Source organism: Phacochoerus africanus, chromosome 3 (genome assembly GCF_016906955.1).
Source record: "Phacochoerus africanus isolate WHEZ1 chromosome 3, ROS_Pafr_v1, whole genome shotgun sequence".
In the NCBI taxonomy this organism is placed as follows: Eukaryota; Metazoa; Chordata; class Mammalia; order Artiodactyla; family Suidae; genus Phacochoerus; species Phacochoerus africanus.
In genome coordinates, this window is record NC_062546.1 from 159,127,970 (window position 1) to 159,147,367 (window position 19,398).

Here is a 19,398-nt window from a genome sequence, read left to right on the forward strand (position 1 = left end):
CTGCTAGTGATTTAAAATATACACAAACAAATAATGTTTAAGTTACTTGTAATGCTGGTCTTAAGGATGGGTAAAAGGGGTGTTTTTCTATGAAGTCTGACTTCACACTTCTTACTGTATGAAATGCCATTAACCTGGAATGCCTTTGAATTATGTTATGAGCAAAAAAGCATGGGAGAGTTGGTTTGAATAGTGTTAATTCACTCCAAATACCCAAATAAAGTACCTACCCAGAGAAAATGGGAATCTTTCTGGCTGTTGAAGAAATTCAAAAGAGGATAGAAATGGCCCAGGGAGTAAATTTTAGAACTGTTGGCATAAGGCAACCAGAGAGTATTAAGATACGTAGGAAATAATACAAATTACAGTGGCAAAACTTCTCACTTCAAAATTTTGCCAAATAACCTTCTAACAATACCATTAAACAGCTGCTCTTTTTAAATTTAAAAAGTACAGTTTTTATTGTTGTTGTAGCGGTGGTGTTGGTGGTTATACATTTTTTAACTATTTTCTTTAAATATTAAGTGAAATACACAGACAACCTTTATTAATGTTGACAAATAGTTTGCACAGTTATGAAAGCAACACCATTGGGCTTTTAACTGGCTCAGGGCAGGGTTTGATAAATTAATTGAATGAATGGATGGATGGAGGGATATGTTTTAAAAGACATTACTTCTTAACTAGCCAACTCAAACCTCTCTGTGTAATGATTTTTCCACAAGTATTTTGATTATCAGTAAAATCTGCACTTACCACAGAGCCAGGCATCAGTCCTACTTGACTCCCAAGTCCAGATTTTTCATCCAACCCAGCCATCTGAGCTGAAAATGGCTGTAAAAGCAATGTGTTGACATTATTTCCACTGTAAAAGACATATATTAACATATTTTTTTAACCTGAGAAGTGTGCATTCTCTGGGATTCCTAAAGAATGGCTCTTCTGAGAATCATTTTAAACTTTTGACTTTAAAGCAAGGATAAAGATTCAAAGATCTTTTTCATTGCATGTGCTTTTGATTGAACAATCTTCCTCAGGGTATTTTATTACTATGTTGCTTCAGAATAAGTACTACAATGAGCCAAATGTCTGATACTTGATAAAAGCATGGATTATTCTGATAAGTATTTAGCCAGTCTAATCGATTTCAGGTTCAAATCGTTTCATCTGAATTCCTCTGACAATTAGAGCATGCCAAACAGCTGAATAAGACCTAAAAGTCCCTTTAAACATTTGTCCCTAAAGACTCCAGACTCCATTTAAGACTATTTTACTTAGATGTTATTCTTCTTTGTGGCCAGTAAACTTTAAACTGTATTTATAAAAATTGAACAAAATTTTATAAATCTCGGAATGTTCCAAAACTGGCAACAGTTTTACCTATTGTCTTTCACATCGAAAAGACTCTGGTAACCCAACTGACCAAAACTATCCATATTCATTCTAAAACTTCTATGAATTTTCTGATCTTAGTGAGAAAAGAATGTGCATATTCTGTTAAAATTGGCTATTCTTTCTACAATCAGTTGAAAATCGTCTGTATAAATTACTGGAAAACAAAATCATATTTCAGGGTTCCATACGTTCCCTTGTCATGCTATGCAACCTACTCATAAACCCCATGCCTCTGCCACTAAGAATTCAAAGAGGCAGGTATAGAAAGACATTTGGTTTTACTCTACTTCTGGTAGGAAACTAATATTCAGGAAATAACCAGGTAGCAGCTTTTAGCATCTACTCAGTGGCCCTTTCACAGATGTTGCCATGGATGCATCAACCACCTTTGGTGTGAAGGACACGACACAGATTTTGTCAGTCTAGAGGACAGAGAAGGATGAAGACATAGTTCTCTTTTCAATTAATAATGGGAATAATGCTAGTGGTCCTTTAGAATCAAATGGAAAAATAAAATTCCAGTGTTCAGAACTAAGAACTACAAATAACTTGAAGCAGCACTTTTTAAAAATGATACTTTGAATTTTCCAACAATTCCCTGTGGATTTCTTAGTTTTATTGTTATTCATAGCAACATTGCATGCCCTCAGTTGCTCTCTACAGTCAAGGGTCAACATCTGAACACAATTTAAAATCATAACCATAAATTAATAATGTAATATATCATCCCAAAGATGATATTGGACAATGCACACAACTCACTCTGCTCATGCCATCTGGTCCTGGGTGAGACGGATGTCCAGGAGGTCCTGGGGCACCTGGTTGACCAGGAACACCTGGTTCTCCATCAATTCCCTGAGGACCACGCGGACCCTGGAAAATAAGCAAGTAGAAGTTAGAACCCACTGCTAAATATGTACTTAGTAGAAAACAAAATGCACAGACTTCTCAATGGAGAAGTGTTTTCGTTATTTTTTAAATGACTAGCCATACTGTATGATTCCAACTCTATGACATTCTGGTAAAAGCAAAACTATTTAGACAGCAAAAGGTTGGTGGTTGCAGGGGTTGGGGTGAGGATGTGGGGGATGAATAGACAGAGCACAGTGATTTTTAGGGCAGTGAAAATACTCTTAAGATACTATAATGGTATATACATACACTTGCTTGAAGATACAAAATGTATAACACCAAGAGGGAACCTTAATGTACACTATGGACTCTGATAGGGGATTTTGATAATGGGGAAAGCTATGCATGTATGGGGGCAGAGAGTATATAGGAACTCTCTGTACTTTACCTTCAATTTGATGTGAACCTAAAACTACCTTTAAAAAATTGTCTTAAAAAATAGCAAGCCAGCCCCCTACAGTATGTTTCATCAGCTATGCCAACATTGCAGATTTCAGCACTGGTTACAGCCTCTACCATCAGAACATGGTACATTCTGTGTAAGAATTTTACTTTTGATGTGTTAAATCCCCAGTAATCATTCTTCTTGGAAGACTGAATTCAGTTCATCAGTATTTTATAATAAGCTTCCTTATTTGGTTGAGTTTTGCTCTTCAAGAATATCTAATCAACATTGTCTTTTTCTTTTTTTCTTTTTTTTCTTTTTTTTCTTTTTTCTTTTTCTTTTTGCCATGCCCATGGCATACAGAAATTCCTGGGCCAGGAATCAAACCTGTGCCACAACAGTGACCTGAGCCACAGCAGTGATAATGCTAGATCCTTTAACCACTCGGACACCAGGAAACTCCAACAATTTCTAAATTCATTTGTCTGTCTTAGATTAAATTAACTTTGTATGTGCTTGCTTAATCTCCCCTCACTTATAAAAAGAATGTGATGGGTTCCTGATCGGGGTTTGTGGTTTTTCTCATCTTTCTAATTTTTTAATGCTTCACATATTTCCTGGCTGATAGTAGACATTCAGTATATGCTTATTACATTTTCACATTTCAATCCTCTTTACCCTAGTACTTGAAGTCTGGCACGCTTTATTTTCCCTACCACTCCCAAAGGTAGACCAGAGCAATGAGAAGGAGAGGGAAAGGCATGGGGACTCAGCCAAGTCTAGTTCTCAGGGAAGTGAGCAATGAGCGTTAGCTGCCAAATTCCACCCTCCTCCTAACCCACATTCTGAAGGCAGCTTGGGGAACAGCCACGTCCTCAGTTCTGGAAAGGCTCCGGCTCCTAACCTCATCATTCCCACAAGACTTGTTAAGTATTTGCTGGCTTTTTAACCCTAGAGATTCTAAACAGGAAGAAAGAAAGGAAAGAAAGGACTAAAGAACTCAAAATCCAATGTGATTTTACTAAATAGAAGCAGGGATCAAGAAAAATATGGTAAGTGAGTTAGAGTTTAATAGCAAAAGAAGCTTCTTATGCTTAAGCACGAGAATATCTACATAATAAGCCAAAATGACCTGATACAGCAGAGGGAGTAAATATGGGATAAGCAGAGGGGGCGGTTTGTATAGGATGTTTGGGGCATAATAGCCATTGAGAAATTTAACTAATATATTTCAATATATTCAAACATTTATGTTTGACATGTTTACTTTCTGGAGTAGTGGAATAATTCAGCTAATTTATCTATTCAAATAGAAGTAGGTAACTTAACCTAAAAAAGCTCACATTTTCAAAACTAATTTCTCAGAAAATTATTCTCACCCTTTAAAAATCAAGACCTTCTGACTGCTAAACCACTAACAAATCACTGCACTCTTTTTTCATTATACATAGTGGAGGCTAATTTTTAATTGCTATATAGGACTTCTGAATCATATAAATGTGACACCATGAGCTGGAAATGTATATTGGCAATAGTCCAGCCTACTCACAAAACCTGTGTGGAAAACTCTTAAAGTATTTTTAAAGTGTGAAACTGATCATTGATAACCAAGTATTGTTAATATTGAGAAAAATGAGATAAAAAAATAACAACAACAAAAAAAAGAGTTAAAACAACCTCTGCTCCCAAAGAGATTTCCAAAGACAAAACCAAAAACAACATTTAGTGTCGGTGGGAGTAGAGAGAGGTTTGGCTAATATTAATCCTCAAAAACGTATGTCCTTTTTCCAGTTCTCTGTGATTAATGATCATGTTTAAAAGTCTGCTCTGAAGACAGCTCACTTTCTCACTGGCTTCATGATGCATTCTGTGCCTCCACGGTATCTCCTCTAAATAGCTTACATGATTTACTTCCATACAAATTGAGATTAAAATCAATAAAAACTTGTTAAAGTTATCAAAATTAAGTGAGCATAATGAGCATGATTATAAGAGAAAATAAGAAAAAATATTATATATTTTACTGATAAAACTTTAAAACAAAAATTATGTTTAGAATACATTAAAACACATACTTTCATATTTCCAAGTGATCTGATGCACATAAGTTTTATATTAAGGTGAGTGTTCAATGTATAATCATTCCTTCCCATCCTCCAGAATATTCCCAGTATCTCAGGCAGCAATCCACGATAAAACAGAAAGTACTTGTAAATTGCCACTAGGTGGCGACTTTAAACAGTCCCAAGTAGAAAAGACTACTAATGATGTTAGTTTAGAGTCAATGTTAGAGTTAGTAAGAACTGGTATATTTCCACTTTTACAGATGAGGAAACAGATCTATAGAGGTTAAGTGTCCTGTAGAATTAGAACTCAGCACACCATTGACTGTCCACCTCCTGACAGGTTCCTAGTTTGTCTCTATGAAGTTTCCAGGACAATACACTTAAAACTAAGGACATGCCGAGAGCCAATCATAATGATAACTGGTTAGTAATAAAGGCTTCATGAAAGTATCACTACATCAATAGTTATTAATCTTAAGCACTTTCCACCCCTCACCAAGGAACATGTGGCAACACCAAGAGGTATTTTATGAGGGAGGGGGGCAGGTGCTGCTACTAGCATCTAAAGGGTAGAAATGAGGAATGCTGCCAAGTGTCCTACAATGCATAAGGAATTATCTGGCCCCAAACATCAATGGTGTTAAGATTAAGAAATTGTGTTCTACTGTGTGAAGTAGTGGTTGATGGTTATGGAAGTAAGGGGAGAAAAATCATATTTATGATAACAGCACCAGCTTATATTTTGCTGGCCATATATCTCTTGTCCAGGTAGGCAAGTCTTGGGACCTGAGATAAAGCATTCTACCTGTATGTGTTTTATTACATCATTCCAGTATCTTGAAAACAGCCATGGTGGGAGTATTTACACCAGGGAAATCAGCAAAAGCTACAGGCACATTTTTTAAAATGAGTCAGTTACTAAACACCATCACACGACTGTTTGCTAGGATAAGAGAGGGACAGATTTCCTACTTGGGTGTCTGCAGGATTGTCTTGCTCAATTCTACATAAATAACTATTCCTCATTCTTTTTACACACACACACACACACACACACACACTTCACACTGACTGTCTCAGGTCTAATCAAGATAGGAAATGGAGCATATCACTTACAAAGAGAAAAGAAGAGAAGGGAAGGGAAGCGGAAAGGAGGGGAAAGAGAAGAGTAAGAGGAATAAGGAGTAGATTCACTGAATCCTAACAAGAATTTCTGGAAGTCCAATCACTGTTTCCATAGCAACTTCCACCTAGACTTAGGACTCAGTTTTATCAATTATTCTGTGCACATCGACACACAGTGTTTTCTACATGACCACCTACCTCTACCCAACTGAAGTCACCTTCCAACTATCTGTCATCCTGGACACTGGACAGACATCTGAAGAACGACCAACAGTGTTTAAGCTACCAACATAGGCAAGGCAACTCAGCAGAACAGCAACGAAAAATGGGACATAAGGTAATGGGAACACAGTACTGCTGCCCAACTACATGGCTGTGCCTTTCTTCCCTGGGGCCACTGCAAATTCCTTCCATAACTCCAGCTGCAGTTTGGAAAAAGTATTGGCATCAACCTATACTTGGTGAAATGTGTAGAAACAAAAAATAATATCAAGGATGAAACCAGTGGCAAGCATTCCTAGCGACATGATCTAAAATAAGGTGTTTCCTTGTTTATATATTTAAGGTTATTTGTTGCTTCCTTGCTCATCTATTTCTCCCATTTAGATATAGATAAATAGATGTTTGGAAGGTTAAAAATCCATAGAGAGTTAGATATTAGTAGATATAATTTTAGACAGAAAATTAAACAGCAGAAATTTTTTCTGATTGAAATATGGGATGATGATAGTAATATATAAATTAATATAGGTATTTAGTATATAAAAGACATAAGTTTTTGAGAATGATATATAGAAAAGAAAGAGAATTGCTTTATTAGGACCTGGTAATAAGAGAAAACATTTGGTATACATAATGTAATAACCTCACGTCTTAAGAATATAGAGTTGATTAAATTTGAAGGTATTCCCTTAGTAATGAATTTGTTGATGTTTAAAATTACTCCTTTGACAGCTCTGCAGCAGCTGCTCAGTGGAAAAGGCAGTGTTACTCAGGAAATAAATTCATATACAACCACTTGAAAGACAATTTTGTCCTCTAACATGTCTTTTTCCTTTATTCAATATGGTTATTCCTGCAGTGACCACAGATCACAGAACTTGGGTTTTATCTCAACAGTGCATTCTTGGCATTGTTTACTCATGAGTTACAACCTCTGAAAACAACATGAGGTATTCATTATATTTCCTTAGATCCTACTTTGTTTTAATTTGATCTCATAAAGGACAAAGAAATATCACGTGTTATCCAAGAAGATAATAGGTAATTAGTAGTACATGATAATTTCCTCTGAAACAGGATCAATACACAATCATTCCAAGACCTGAATTCTGGCTCATATTTAATAGAAGTGAGAAAGGAACAGTACCACTGGCTCTTTGCTGTAAAGAGGGAACAGGGTGTAGACGGGCTTACTCAGTACACAGCACAGTTCACAAAAGGGGAACTCCACTGTCAACTCACAGGTTTTCCTTTTGGGCCTCTCTCTCCCCTTGGTCCTTGAGATCCTGGAGGTCCCTAAAACAGAAAATGTCGGTTATGCCTGCAAAACACGTATACTTCAGATATTTTTGTTTAAAAGGTTTACTGATAAGAAAACTGCAAAACAAGTATCACCCTTTTTTTAATTTAACTCAGTTGAAGACTATTGAAAATAAAGCCTTGTGAATATAAAAGCTCTGTGTGCATAGAAAGGCTGTTTATTTTAGTGTTGAAGCTTAAAGGCTTGTAAAGAAATAAGAGTAATATTACAGCAATGTGGAGCTCAATGAGCTGTATATATTAGTTTGAACAGTAACTGTAAGTTCGTAAGGATCCTTTTTGCTGTCTTATCTCAGACACCAAAACCTACAATTCAGATTTTGAGAACTACATAATGGTACAAAACTCAAATTTTCAACTTTATGAGGGAATGTATGAGTTCATATTGGTAAATGACATCCCAAACTATTCATCAAGTTGCCGATAAAAGCAATGGAGAGAGAAGCCTCCTATTCTATTATGCTTTATGCACCTTCAGGTATCTAGTATCTTTTTTTTTTAACTTGATTTAGAATGTTGCATCATCTTCACCTGTATATTTAAAACCCACTGAGAATTTTCCAAATAGTAATTGCGGTTATTTCTCCCTTAAAATAACAAAGGATTATTACATTTCAAAAGTGGCATTTTATGCCAGTATCTTAATTTTTTTCTGGAAAATAGCAGTTGCCAGGAGAATTTTATTTCACTTCAAAAGAGAGTTTTAATTGAGCTATGAAAATTAAACCATGCATTTATTCACTCAATCCAACATACAGTATTGTTTAAAAGCAAAAACTTCAGAATGACTAGAGCAGATTTGTCAAAGTGTATTAGTATTTTACTTATGTTGATTTAATGTGCTTTAAAATTTACAGGAAGTGTGTGTGTGTGTGTGTGTGTAGTACCCATCTGGTTCCCTATGACTGCTACTGCTACACCAAACCTGAAATCAGTAGTCTTTTATGCTCAACCATAAATATGTTACTCTGATGTGTAATTCTCTAATTCTACAGCAATATATGATTTAATTTTGGTAACAGATGAAATTAACAGTTTCTTTCATTAAACAGATGAAAGTACTCTACCCTAATCACTCTCAAATAGCAGACTCAAATGTCCTAATTTGAATGAGTAAAGTTGACCTAAATAGGGTTCATCAATTTCATTCATTGCTGCAAAGGAATGCTTAAACTTGAAGATGTTTCAAAACAAAATGTTTCAAGAAACCCAGCATCATTGTTTAGTAAATTCTATTGTCTTCTCATAGATATAATACCTATAAAGATTTCCAGTATCTCAAAGAAGTTAGGAGTACCACAAATATTGGAAGAAACTACTTACTGCAGGTCCTGGACGTCCACGTATGCCTGTTACCTAAATGACAGACAAGATGATATGTGAGGATAAAGTTTCTAAAGATTTTTAGAAAACTCAATAGTCAAACAAATAATAACAACAAAAGCCCCAGGGATTAAAAAAAAAAAATGGATATTGACACTTGATGCCCATTTCCTCCTTGCCTACAAAGTTAAGATAAGACATGATCTAATTTAAACTCTAATCCAGGGAGGCAGTACAGGTACAGTAAGAGCACCAATGCTGGAGCCTAGAGGCCTGGGTTGAAATCTTAACTCTCTCCCTTACCAGCTGTATGATTTTGGACTAATTAATGATCCTCTCTGTGCTTAAAGTTCTTCTGTAAAATGGTGATAAGGATTATGAAATTTACCTCCCTCTCAGAGCTGTTGTGAATACAAGTAAAAAAATATTTGGGAAGTGCTTAAAACAGCACCTAAGACACTGTAATTGTTATTATTATTTTTGGTCATGCCCATGGCATGTGGAAGTTCCTAAGCCAGGGATCGAAACTGAGACACAGTAGTGACAACACCAGATCTGATCCACCAGGGAACTCCAAAACAATGTGTTTTTAAATGAAAAAAAAAAAAAAGAATTATTTACTTTTTAGGTAATCTTTGTTAAAAATGTGCCAATTTAAAGGCAAAGCAAAAATGCAAATATTGCCAAATAAACCAACATACTGTACTTTTATCTTGACGGAATGATAGTAACTCCTTTAAAATCTAGGAGAGTGGTGGTTAAAGAAATTTCATCCTATTTAATGATATACTTTTTGATCATCTACAACTATAAATAACTCAAGAACTCATACAACATGGAATTTAAATCAAGATAATGGCATAATGTATTTTCAGTAGTATAGCACATTAAATCATGTCTTTATATTTGAATTATATGGTTATTGGTACTATAAATATACATTTTAACTATCACTTTATATCAACATACAATATTTAATTCTGTAAAACCCTAATTTACACCTTTAGTCATGGGACAATAAAAGTCAGGAATATTGTGAAAAATAAACATGAAATATTTTATTAAAGAATTGATCTATTTTGGCTACTTATTTCATACAAAAAACTTGGTTATAAAACAAATAATTTCCCTTTTTTGAGAGTATGTACATAAATAATAATATACAACAATGCTCTAAGTTTAACAAAGGTACATGAAAACAACACACACACACACACACATATCTATCTATCTATCTCTATATATATATACTTACAATAGGCACTAATCCTGGTTCTCCTTTTTGTCCCTATGAAGCAAAAAAAAAGATCAATTAGCAAAATATATGGCTTGTTGAGTATTAACATGTCATATTAGAATATTCCATGTAAACACTGGAAATGTCTACGTAAGAAAGGTTAAGAAAAAGATTGGAGTTCCCGTCGTGGCACAGAGGTTAACGAATCCGACTGGGAACCACGAGGTTGCCGGTTCGATCCCTGCCTTGCTCAGTGGGTTAAGGATCCGGTGTTGCCGTGAGCTGTGGTGTAGGTTGCAGACGCGGCTCAGATCCCGCGTTGCTGTGGCTCTGTTGTAGGCTGGCAGCTACAGTTCCTATTTGACCCCTAGCCTGGGAACCTCCATGTGCTGAGGGAGCGGCCCAAGAAATGGCAAAAAGACAAAAAAAAAAAAAAGAGGTTAAGAAAAAGATAAAAAGAAAAAATATAACAGTCTTTAGAGGATTTAATCAGGCATTAATCATGAGAAAATACTACTTTGCTGAAAGACACAAAAAGAAAACTAATCCAATGTGTGAAATATGTAAAGTTGTTTCCCTTCAGTTTTTACAGTGAGCAAACCCAGAGTTGGCTAGACCAAGAAATGCTTGTGATGAAAAAGTGTAAAGTCAAAGGACTGTAGGAAAAACCACCCAAAGACCGAAAAAGCAAAGGAAAATACAAAAATGTGAATAATTTGAATTTTCACACTCATATTACATGCCACCTAGTTTTTGGTAAGTTATGCTATTTCTGAAACACTTCCCACCCCTTTTTTAAATTCATGAAAGAATCTGAAAAATAAGAGATGTGTTGTGTGGTCATCTTCCAAAAAGAAAAAGACAAGACATAATTCTATTAGTCTGGTAATTCTCAATATCAGGAAAATCTGGGAAAAATACTAGTTGAATAGGAAAATAAAATAATACAAGAAACTATCACAACTTAAAGAAAACAAACCAGGCAGTTTAATTTTCTTGTATAACAGATGTAGCTAACACAATAGATATAGATGGAATTTCTTTTGATACTTAGAATATTAGATTATCAAAAATTGTATTCCTTTTTTTTTAACGGCCACACCTGTGTCATATGAAAGTCTCCAGGCCAAGGGTGGAATCAGAGCTGCAGCTGTCAGCCTCCACCACAGCCACAGTAATGCCAGACATGAGCCACATCTGTGACCTAAGTTGCAACTTGTGGCAACACCAGATCCCTAATCCACTGAATGAAGCCCCAGATTGATCCTGCATCCTCGTGAACACTATGTCTGGTTCTTAACCTGTTGAGCCACAATGGGAACAGTAAAAATTGCATTCTTTTTTTTTTTTTTTTTGTCTTTTTGCCTCTTCTAGGGCTGCTCCTGCGGCATATGGAGGTTCCCAGGCTAGGGGTCAAATCGGAGCTGTAGCTTCCAGCCTACGCCAGGGCCACAGCAACGTGGGATCTGAGCTGAGTCTGCAACCTACACCACAGCTCACGGCAACGCTGGATCCTTAACCCACTGAGCAAGGCCAGGGATCAAACCCTCAACCTCATGGTTCCTAGTCAGATTCGTTAACCACTGCGCCATGATGGGAACTCCTACAAATTGTATTCTTATAGCATGATGTTAAGTATATAGTTTAAATAACATTGGATGAATTATACCTTCATGTACCTCTTTTTTTTTAATCACATATTTACTGGCATTATTTATTTCAGGATTTGGCTTCCATCCAACAGATTATGGTCTTCCTAAGGGTCATGATTATATCTACTTCACATTCTGAGCTGAACACAGAGAAATTCTCAATAAATTAATATATTAGTTTCTACTAATACACTATGAAAATGCTTTTCCTAGGCAATTACAAAGAATGAATACATTAAGGATTATAGCTAAACTACAGAGAAAGCAAGGGTAATGAGCTCTATTTTATTTACTTTTTCCTATCACATATAATACTTTTTTATCTGATTATAAAATTAATATGAGTTCATAGTAAGGAGTTTTGAAAATAGAGAAAGCATCAACTAAATATCATACTCAAAAAACAAGAGTATCATGGTCTTTTTAGTTTTCCATCATATACCTGAGTATGGTTTGTTTACCTAATCAAGCCTAAGTATTTTCCTCTTAGATTTTGTTTTTATTTAAAAAGTTATTTTACAATCTTTATTGTCTTAATAGTGGACTCAACTACAGAACAATACCCTGATTCTAATGCTGAGGTAGCTAATAATCAGGAAGTCAGGAATAAATTGAGAATTCAGAGGTATTGGAAAGGGCCCTATAGAAGCAGGAGGATGTAGGTAGAACACAAGAGTCTGAAAAACACCTACAAAAAGACTAGAGAAAGAAGGGATCAAAACATAGGGGCCGAAAAGTAAAACAGGCTTATCTCTGCATATCCACTTCCACTAACTTCTAGACTATGTCTTTCCATTTTAAAGACAAAAGTAATAGAAATTAGCCTTTTAAGACCTATAAGAGCTTTCTTTGAAATACTAAGAAAGTTTGAATTGTTCAGAAAGGGTATGTAAATCTGTGTCCAATAAGGAAAGGACTTTATGAGAGTGATGCTGAAGAAAATGTTCATTTTGAGAGCAAGTCTAGAAAAACAAATGAAAAGAGAGGAGAAATTATTTCTGCCAAAATTAGAAAAATGAGCCTTCTCTTGTTCCACAATACTTTATATGGGATTAAACATTCTAGTGTCAGGTCCTGATAACACATTTATCTAATGATTCTATGATACTTCTTATTTTGGAAATAAGCTACAAATATAAATATTTGTTGCTTTGTTCACATGGGTTTTGAATAAATCGATTTATGTGGAATGATAGTCTTAATAAATTGGATTTTCATAAAATTCAAGTACTCAGATTCAGAGGAGAATTAGTTTAACTTCTCATCTGTTACTCATCACTTAATACTTGGTGGACATGCCTCATCACTTTTACAGGATGCCATTACCACAGAGGCAGTCACAGCATTTTTCCCACCATCACGTCATCTGCATAATTTGCCTCATACAGAGTTTTAAGAAAGCCTCAATAATTATTTAGGGGTTAACATGAATGAAAGAATAAAATAAAAACCAGTATTATATAAATCAAGCACAAATGTTATTTATATAAACTTACTCTGTTCTCATATTTCTTCCTTTTTTTTTTATGGCCACACCCACAGCATATGGAAGTTCCTACACCAGTGAATGAATCTGAGCTGCAGCTGCGACCTATGCCACAGTTGTGGCAACACCTGTTGAATCTTTTAATCCACTGTGCTACGTGGGAGAAAGAACCTGCACCTCTGCAGTGACTGGAGCTGCTGCAGTTGGATTCTTAACCCACTGCGCCATAGCAGGAACTTTTGTTCTCATATTTCTGTTGGCACTTAATAATAAATGACAGTCATGAAGATAATAGCACATGACTAGAGTGTGCTAAATTGACAGCTGCTATAAGTATGTCCTTCTCCCAGGTGTCCCACACCACCTTTGAAAAAAGACAGTAAACTGTACAACAGCCTGAGCATTGTCCCTCACTAAATTGAGTGATTATTAACCAAATTAAATTGATTACATAAGGGCAGTTCTCACTGTCAGTTTTTTTTTCCTTTATTTCACAGATTGTTTATCCATCTGTCTACCTACCTACTTACTTATCTATCTAGTTTGTTTGAGGCCTATACTCAAGCTTTTAAGTTTCATTTTTTCTTTCAGTTGTAAATTTAATGTTACCTGGTGTTAGCAGTCCTTCTCCTTTGACATATTCAAATCTAAATAATTTCACAGTATTTATGTCAAATAAGACAAATTTATGGTATTGCCCTCTGAGCCAAAAAAAATGTAAAGGTAACCAGGCCCTCCTCTTGATAGTATCACTTTCATTTACCATGAAGATATGGCATTTGCTTTATCTGATTACCTGATTATCACTTTACTGAAGTTTCATGCACACAAAGGCAAAGAATTTAAATTTGCTGGTAATCTGTCTAATATCTGCTATGAAATCTGTGATGGCTGCCCATTTCCATTCTTGATTCCTATGCCCTTTCCATCTGGATAAGACCAAAGCAAATGCCATAATTTTCAACTTTACCAGAAAACTGAAAGCACTTCCAAGGAAATGGAAATTTCTTCACTTCAGTGGGATTACCTATGTCCAGATGACAATTGACTAAGCTGGCTGAGCTGAACCAGGGTCATGGCTATACCCCAATACCCCAATATTGTCCTCTGGAGTGTAAGGCTTGTCTCTGGGAGTAGGGAGAGAAAGGGAGTTGCCGTTTGTTAGGGACAGTGTTCAATTAATTCTTTTAATTAAATCTTTACTTCCCAATCAGTGGGAGTGGAACCATAATTCCACTGACGCAGAACTAATACCCTCCTTTCCTTCCTTCCTTCCTTCCTTTCTTCCTTCCTTCCTTCTTCTTCTCTTCCTTTCCTTCCTTCAATTAGATATTTATTGCACTTCTAATATATGTAAGGTATATCCTAAGTGCTGTGATAAATGCAAGTAATACAAAGGTCACTATGACGCAGTCTCAATCCCTAAGGGATTCACAACCTTCTAAAAGAAATATATATAACAAAAATTAGCAAAGTAAAATAGAAGTAACTGTAATCTATAATCAAAGTAGCTAAACTTTGCTCATATATTTATATTTGTATGGTACTTCATACTTGACAAAAGGCTTTCAAACACTTCAAAGCACAGTCCTATGGACAGCATTAGAATAAAAAAAAATACAAAAATGCAACTATGCAAAGTAAAACTTACCTTTCTTCCTCTACCTATAAAAAGAAAAGAATAAATACATTATTTTATGCAGAAACAGGTACTGAGAATCTCCTAAATATTTATTTTTAGCAATTTGTGTGTGTGTGTGTGTGTGTGTGTGTGTGTGTGTGTAGCCAGAATTTAATTTAAGCACCTTTCCTTATCACCATCAGGTAGAACTCAAAAGTTGTTTTGGATCAATATTTCCACAAAAGGCAAAATAATGCATCCCTCTGGAAAATTCTGATGTTATTTGAATATTCTTCACATCCTTTATATTGCATTTAAAATCCATCAAATTATAAAATTAACTATTAAAAGTATAATTATCTTTAATCATGTCTATTTTTGTTTTCTATAGTTTGTTGAGTAGGTTATTCATTCACATGGTTAAAAAACCAACACAAAAATATACTAATAAAGGTATACAATCACACAGTGAAAAATCTCCTTCCATCTTGTCCCCTTTCTTCTGTTTCCCCACATTTCACTTCTTATTAGAGGTCACTATTATTGATTTTCCTATTATTAATCTTCCTAACCAAGAATAATAGAACATTACATTTGTTAAAGTTATCATTTTAATTAGTAGTGTTTTAAAGTTTTCTTCAAAGAGATCTTGAACATTTTGTGTTAAGTTTATCCTTAGCCACTCTATCCTCTATATTGCTATTAAAAATGAGGTATTTTTTAATTGCCATTATTTATGCTATTAGGTAATTATATACAGTAAATCTACTAATTTGTTAATTTTATACTGCATTATCTTACTAAATTGTTTCATTTTGTTTTTTTACTTCATTCCCTCAGATTTTGTAAGTAAACAATTATGTTTTCTGTAAATTGATCATTTTACCCCCCTCTTTTCTAATTTCTAAGCTGCTAATTACTTTTTCTTGTTTAATTGTTTAATCAGGTACATTCAATAATGCTAAATTGTGTCATTAAAATGGACATCTGTGTTCTATCTCTGAGTTTAAAGAGAATGTAATCTAATTATTATTAAACATAGTAAAGCTTCTAAGCTGAAATGTAAATATTTTGTCATGTTAATGAAATGTTATTACTAAGTATCTTCATCAAGAATATTTATTCATCTTTGCCAAATATTTTCAATTATGGAGAAAAGCATATGCTCTTTAATACATCTGTTAAAATGATTAGCATATGCTCTTTAATACATCTGTTAAGATGACAGCTTTCCTAATGTTGAATTATTCTTTTACTTAAGGAATAATTTCTCTTTCATGGCTATTCTTTTAATGTGCTAATAAATTTAATATTTTATTTGTTTTTAGACAAATATTTATAAGATTACTCTAGTTTTCTTTTTTGTGCAATCTTTGCCACATTTTGCTCTCAAGAATATACTGCCTTCACAATAAAACACTGGAAGTTTGCCTTCTCATTGCATGTTCTAGAAGAGCTTAAAAAGCATTAAAATTGTTGGAGTTCTCATTGCGGCTCAGTGGTTAATGAACTTGACTTGTATCCAGGTTCCATCCCTGCCCTTGCTCAGTGGGTTAAGGATCTGCTGTTGCCATAAGCTGTGGTGTAGGTTGCAGATGCTGCTCAGATCCTGTGTTGCTGTGGCTGTGGCATAAGCCGGCAGCTGTAGCTCCAATTTGACCCCTAGCCTGGGAACCTCCATATGCTGTGGGTGCGGCCTTAAAAAGACAAAAAGAAAGCATTAAAGTTGTCTGTTTTGTAATGGTTTAGCACAACTGTGAAATCACCTGCTATTTTTTAGAGGTCTATCTGCTTTACAAATTTTTCTATTTTTTTCTAGGAAAATCTGCATGCTCACTTTCTCTTCCAGGGACAGTTTTAGCAGTTTATATTTTCCTAGGAAGGTATCCATTCCATATAAGTTTTCAAATTTATCAGTGTAAAGTTGTGCAAAGAAGCCTTTCATTATGCTTTTACGTTCTTTGTTTTCATTTGGTCATTTTCCTATTACCATTTCTTATTTTATGGGTAATTTATTTTGTTGATTTCTTATAGAACTGTCTTTTTAAATTTGCATGTTATTGCTACTATATTTCAGTTTTCTCAGTTTTAAACTTCTGTTTTTTCTCTATGAATTTCTTCTGCTAATTTTCAGTTTATTTTGTTGTTCTTTTGATATGGATGCTAAATGCACATATTTTTATTCTTTCTTTTTCATTTTTTAAGAATATAGCTGTATTTTTCATTTTAAAAAAATGTTTCACAATGTTTTCAAGAATATATGTATTGTTTGGGATGTTAGTCCTTCTGATGCTTAAGAAGATTTATATATTGACTTCACTATCATTATACTTTTAAATTACTTTTAGATATTTATTTACTTAGTTTTTATTAGCTCCATTAAAATGAGAAGTGATAAAAAATTACAGTGCTTCCTACTTCTTCTCTTCCCCCTATGCTTTCTTCCAGCACTCAATTTAAGACAAGGAAATGCCCTTTCTTAATATTTATTTCTGTAGTGTTAAATGTGCTACCAATATTCTTTAACTTCTACCTCTTAAAAGTGAGGAATTAACAAACTCAATTCTACTTCATTCCTTATTGTCGTCTCCTTTCATTATATATTAGTTGTACTGTCACCCTAAATTGCACTTTTGTTTTAGTCCCCTTCTAGAGTTAAATGTATCAGTGCTCACATAAGTTCTTTGACAGTTACCCCAACTAACTCTTGGTCTTTGTCTGTCCCATAGTAGTTTCCCTAAGAAATTTATGGAAACATTCTCAGAGTTCCTGTGTTTTCTCTATAATTTTTATACTTGAAGGGCAGAACAGATTTTTAAACTTTGGTCCCACATACTTCTTTCCTTGAAAAACATGCAGCTATTATTCTGCTCTCTTATGGCACTGAATGGAGAAATCTGTGACTAATCTGAATAGTTTTTCTCCCTAAAATTTACAATTTTCTTTTTCTCTAATTTTTCAAAGGATTCTTTCTTTTTCTTTAAAGTTTAATAACCTTACTAATATATGAGTCTATATTGAGTCCTCTATGTCAATTTTTAAACATTTGGTGTCCATTTTCAATATCAAAATGAAAGTTTAATTTTACTTCAGAAAAGTTTTCTTGGATTATATCATTATTTGTTCTTATCCACTGCATTTATTTCTTCTTTGGGATTCTTCTTAAGGACCATCCTTTACCTATCTTCTATATTATTTTCTTTCACATCATTTTCACTTGTTAATTCTCTCATTTCTATTTCTACATCCCATACTATATTTTTTGCAGTATCAGTTCTCCTTGTGCATATTCTTATTTCACCTTTATTTTCCTAAGATAATTTCCTTTTCCTTCGATTTTTTTACTCATCATTCCCTTTTTGTATTTCTAAATTATGACATTATTTCTTAGAGACAATTACTTCATTAAGTTTTATTTAGCTTATGGTAAAATGGTTGATCAGAATTTTTATCTTTTCAGTGATAATACATTTACTGGTGTGTTTTTTATATCATAAATGTAGCTAAACTGTGCTACCTTTTCTTTTATAGTATCTTTCTATCAACGCTGTTGTCAGCTCTTTTTTTATTACTTTTATTCATTTTGGAATAAATTGAGCTTTCCTAAACTGGCTATTTACAGTAAGTTGTGTATTTCATTCTTTTTTTTTTTTTTTTTTTTTTTTTTTTTTTGCTACCATTGTTCCAACATGCTCTTCATTTATCCCCACAGGTTTAATTTTGTTTTACTCCTGGAGATTCTGTGCAGATTGTATCTACTTCAGGTTAGCCCTTCAGTGTCTTGTTTTTAATTTTTCCCATTGTATCTTCCTTATAAAAGGCTAAAAATTAAACCTTGGCATTTACTCCAGGAAAGCTGTTACTGTTGAATAATATCCAGGAGGATAACTGATAAAATTACTACCTGATGCTTCCATGGAAATACTTTTGATTACTTCACTGTATTTGTTGTTATTTGCAATGAAATTGGGGGAAAAAACAAATCTTTGATGCTGTCTTGACAAGAATGCACACAAGTCTCCATTCATGACTACTAAAACAGATAATCTAAAAGTTTAATATTAATCTTATCTGGTTCACAAAAACACATAAATAGGAACTATACAATCTATGTTAAGTGCAGACACTTTTATCTAAAAAAAACCCTTAGAAATCAATCATTTATATCATTCTTTTCTCCAGGAAATTGATTCCATTCTCTTGACTTTCTTAGCCAACAGTAAAGCATTCTGCATTTATGAGCCAATGTAGTAGAGAGTGCTGTGACACTAAATAACATAAGAAATCATTATTCCATTACCAAGGGCAAAGTTGGCACCAGGGAAGATAAATGTGTTTTAGATCTCCTCTTAGATATTAATGGACTTCATAGAAAACCAACAAATATCTTGGAGTCACCTGGCATGGATAGGGTTACAAATGACCACTTAAGTGGTACAAGGAATTTTCAAATTAGATATAACCACCTAAAATGCAGCCGAAAAAAAAAAAAATCCCCTGGCTTTTAAGAAGGTAGGAAATGCCTTCATTTTCATTGCTGTTAGATAAAGTGGGTGAGTGAAATTATTAACCCCAAAGACCAATGAATAGTGTCTTAATTATTCTCTTGGGTTGCTGAATTCTGGGAGTAAAAAATACTATAAACATAAAGATG

At 34.2% G+C, this 19,398-nt stretch overlaps 1 protein-coding gene across 1 annotated transcript in view; it reads right to left on the reverse strand.

Moving 5' to 3' along the window:
- Positions 1-19,398, reverse strand: part of COL5A2 (collagen type V alpha 2 chain) — a 144,932-nt gene that overhangs the window by 55,221 nt on the left and 70,313 nt on the right. The window contains exons 3-8 of the mRNA XM_047773048.1: positions 14,775-14,788; positions 10,004-10,036; positions 8,749-8,781; positions 7,348-7,401; positions 2,158-2,268; positions 757-834 (exon numbers count right to left, since the gene is read on the reverse strand). Of these exons, the coding sequence (XP_047629004.1) occupies positions 757-834; positions 2,158-2,268; positions 7,348-7,401; positions 8,749-8,781; positions 10,004-10,036; positions 14,775-14,788 (323 nt within the window). The remainder of the gene's footprint in view (positions 1-756; positions 835-2,157; positions 2,269-7,347; positions 7,402-8,748; positions 8,782-10,003; positions 10,037-14,774; positions 14,789-19,398) is intronic.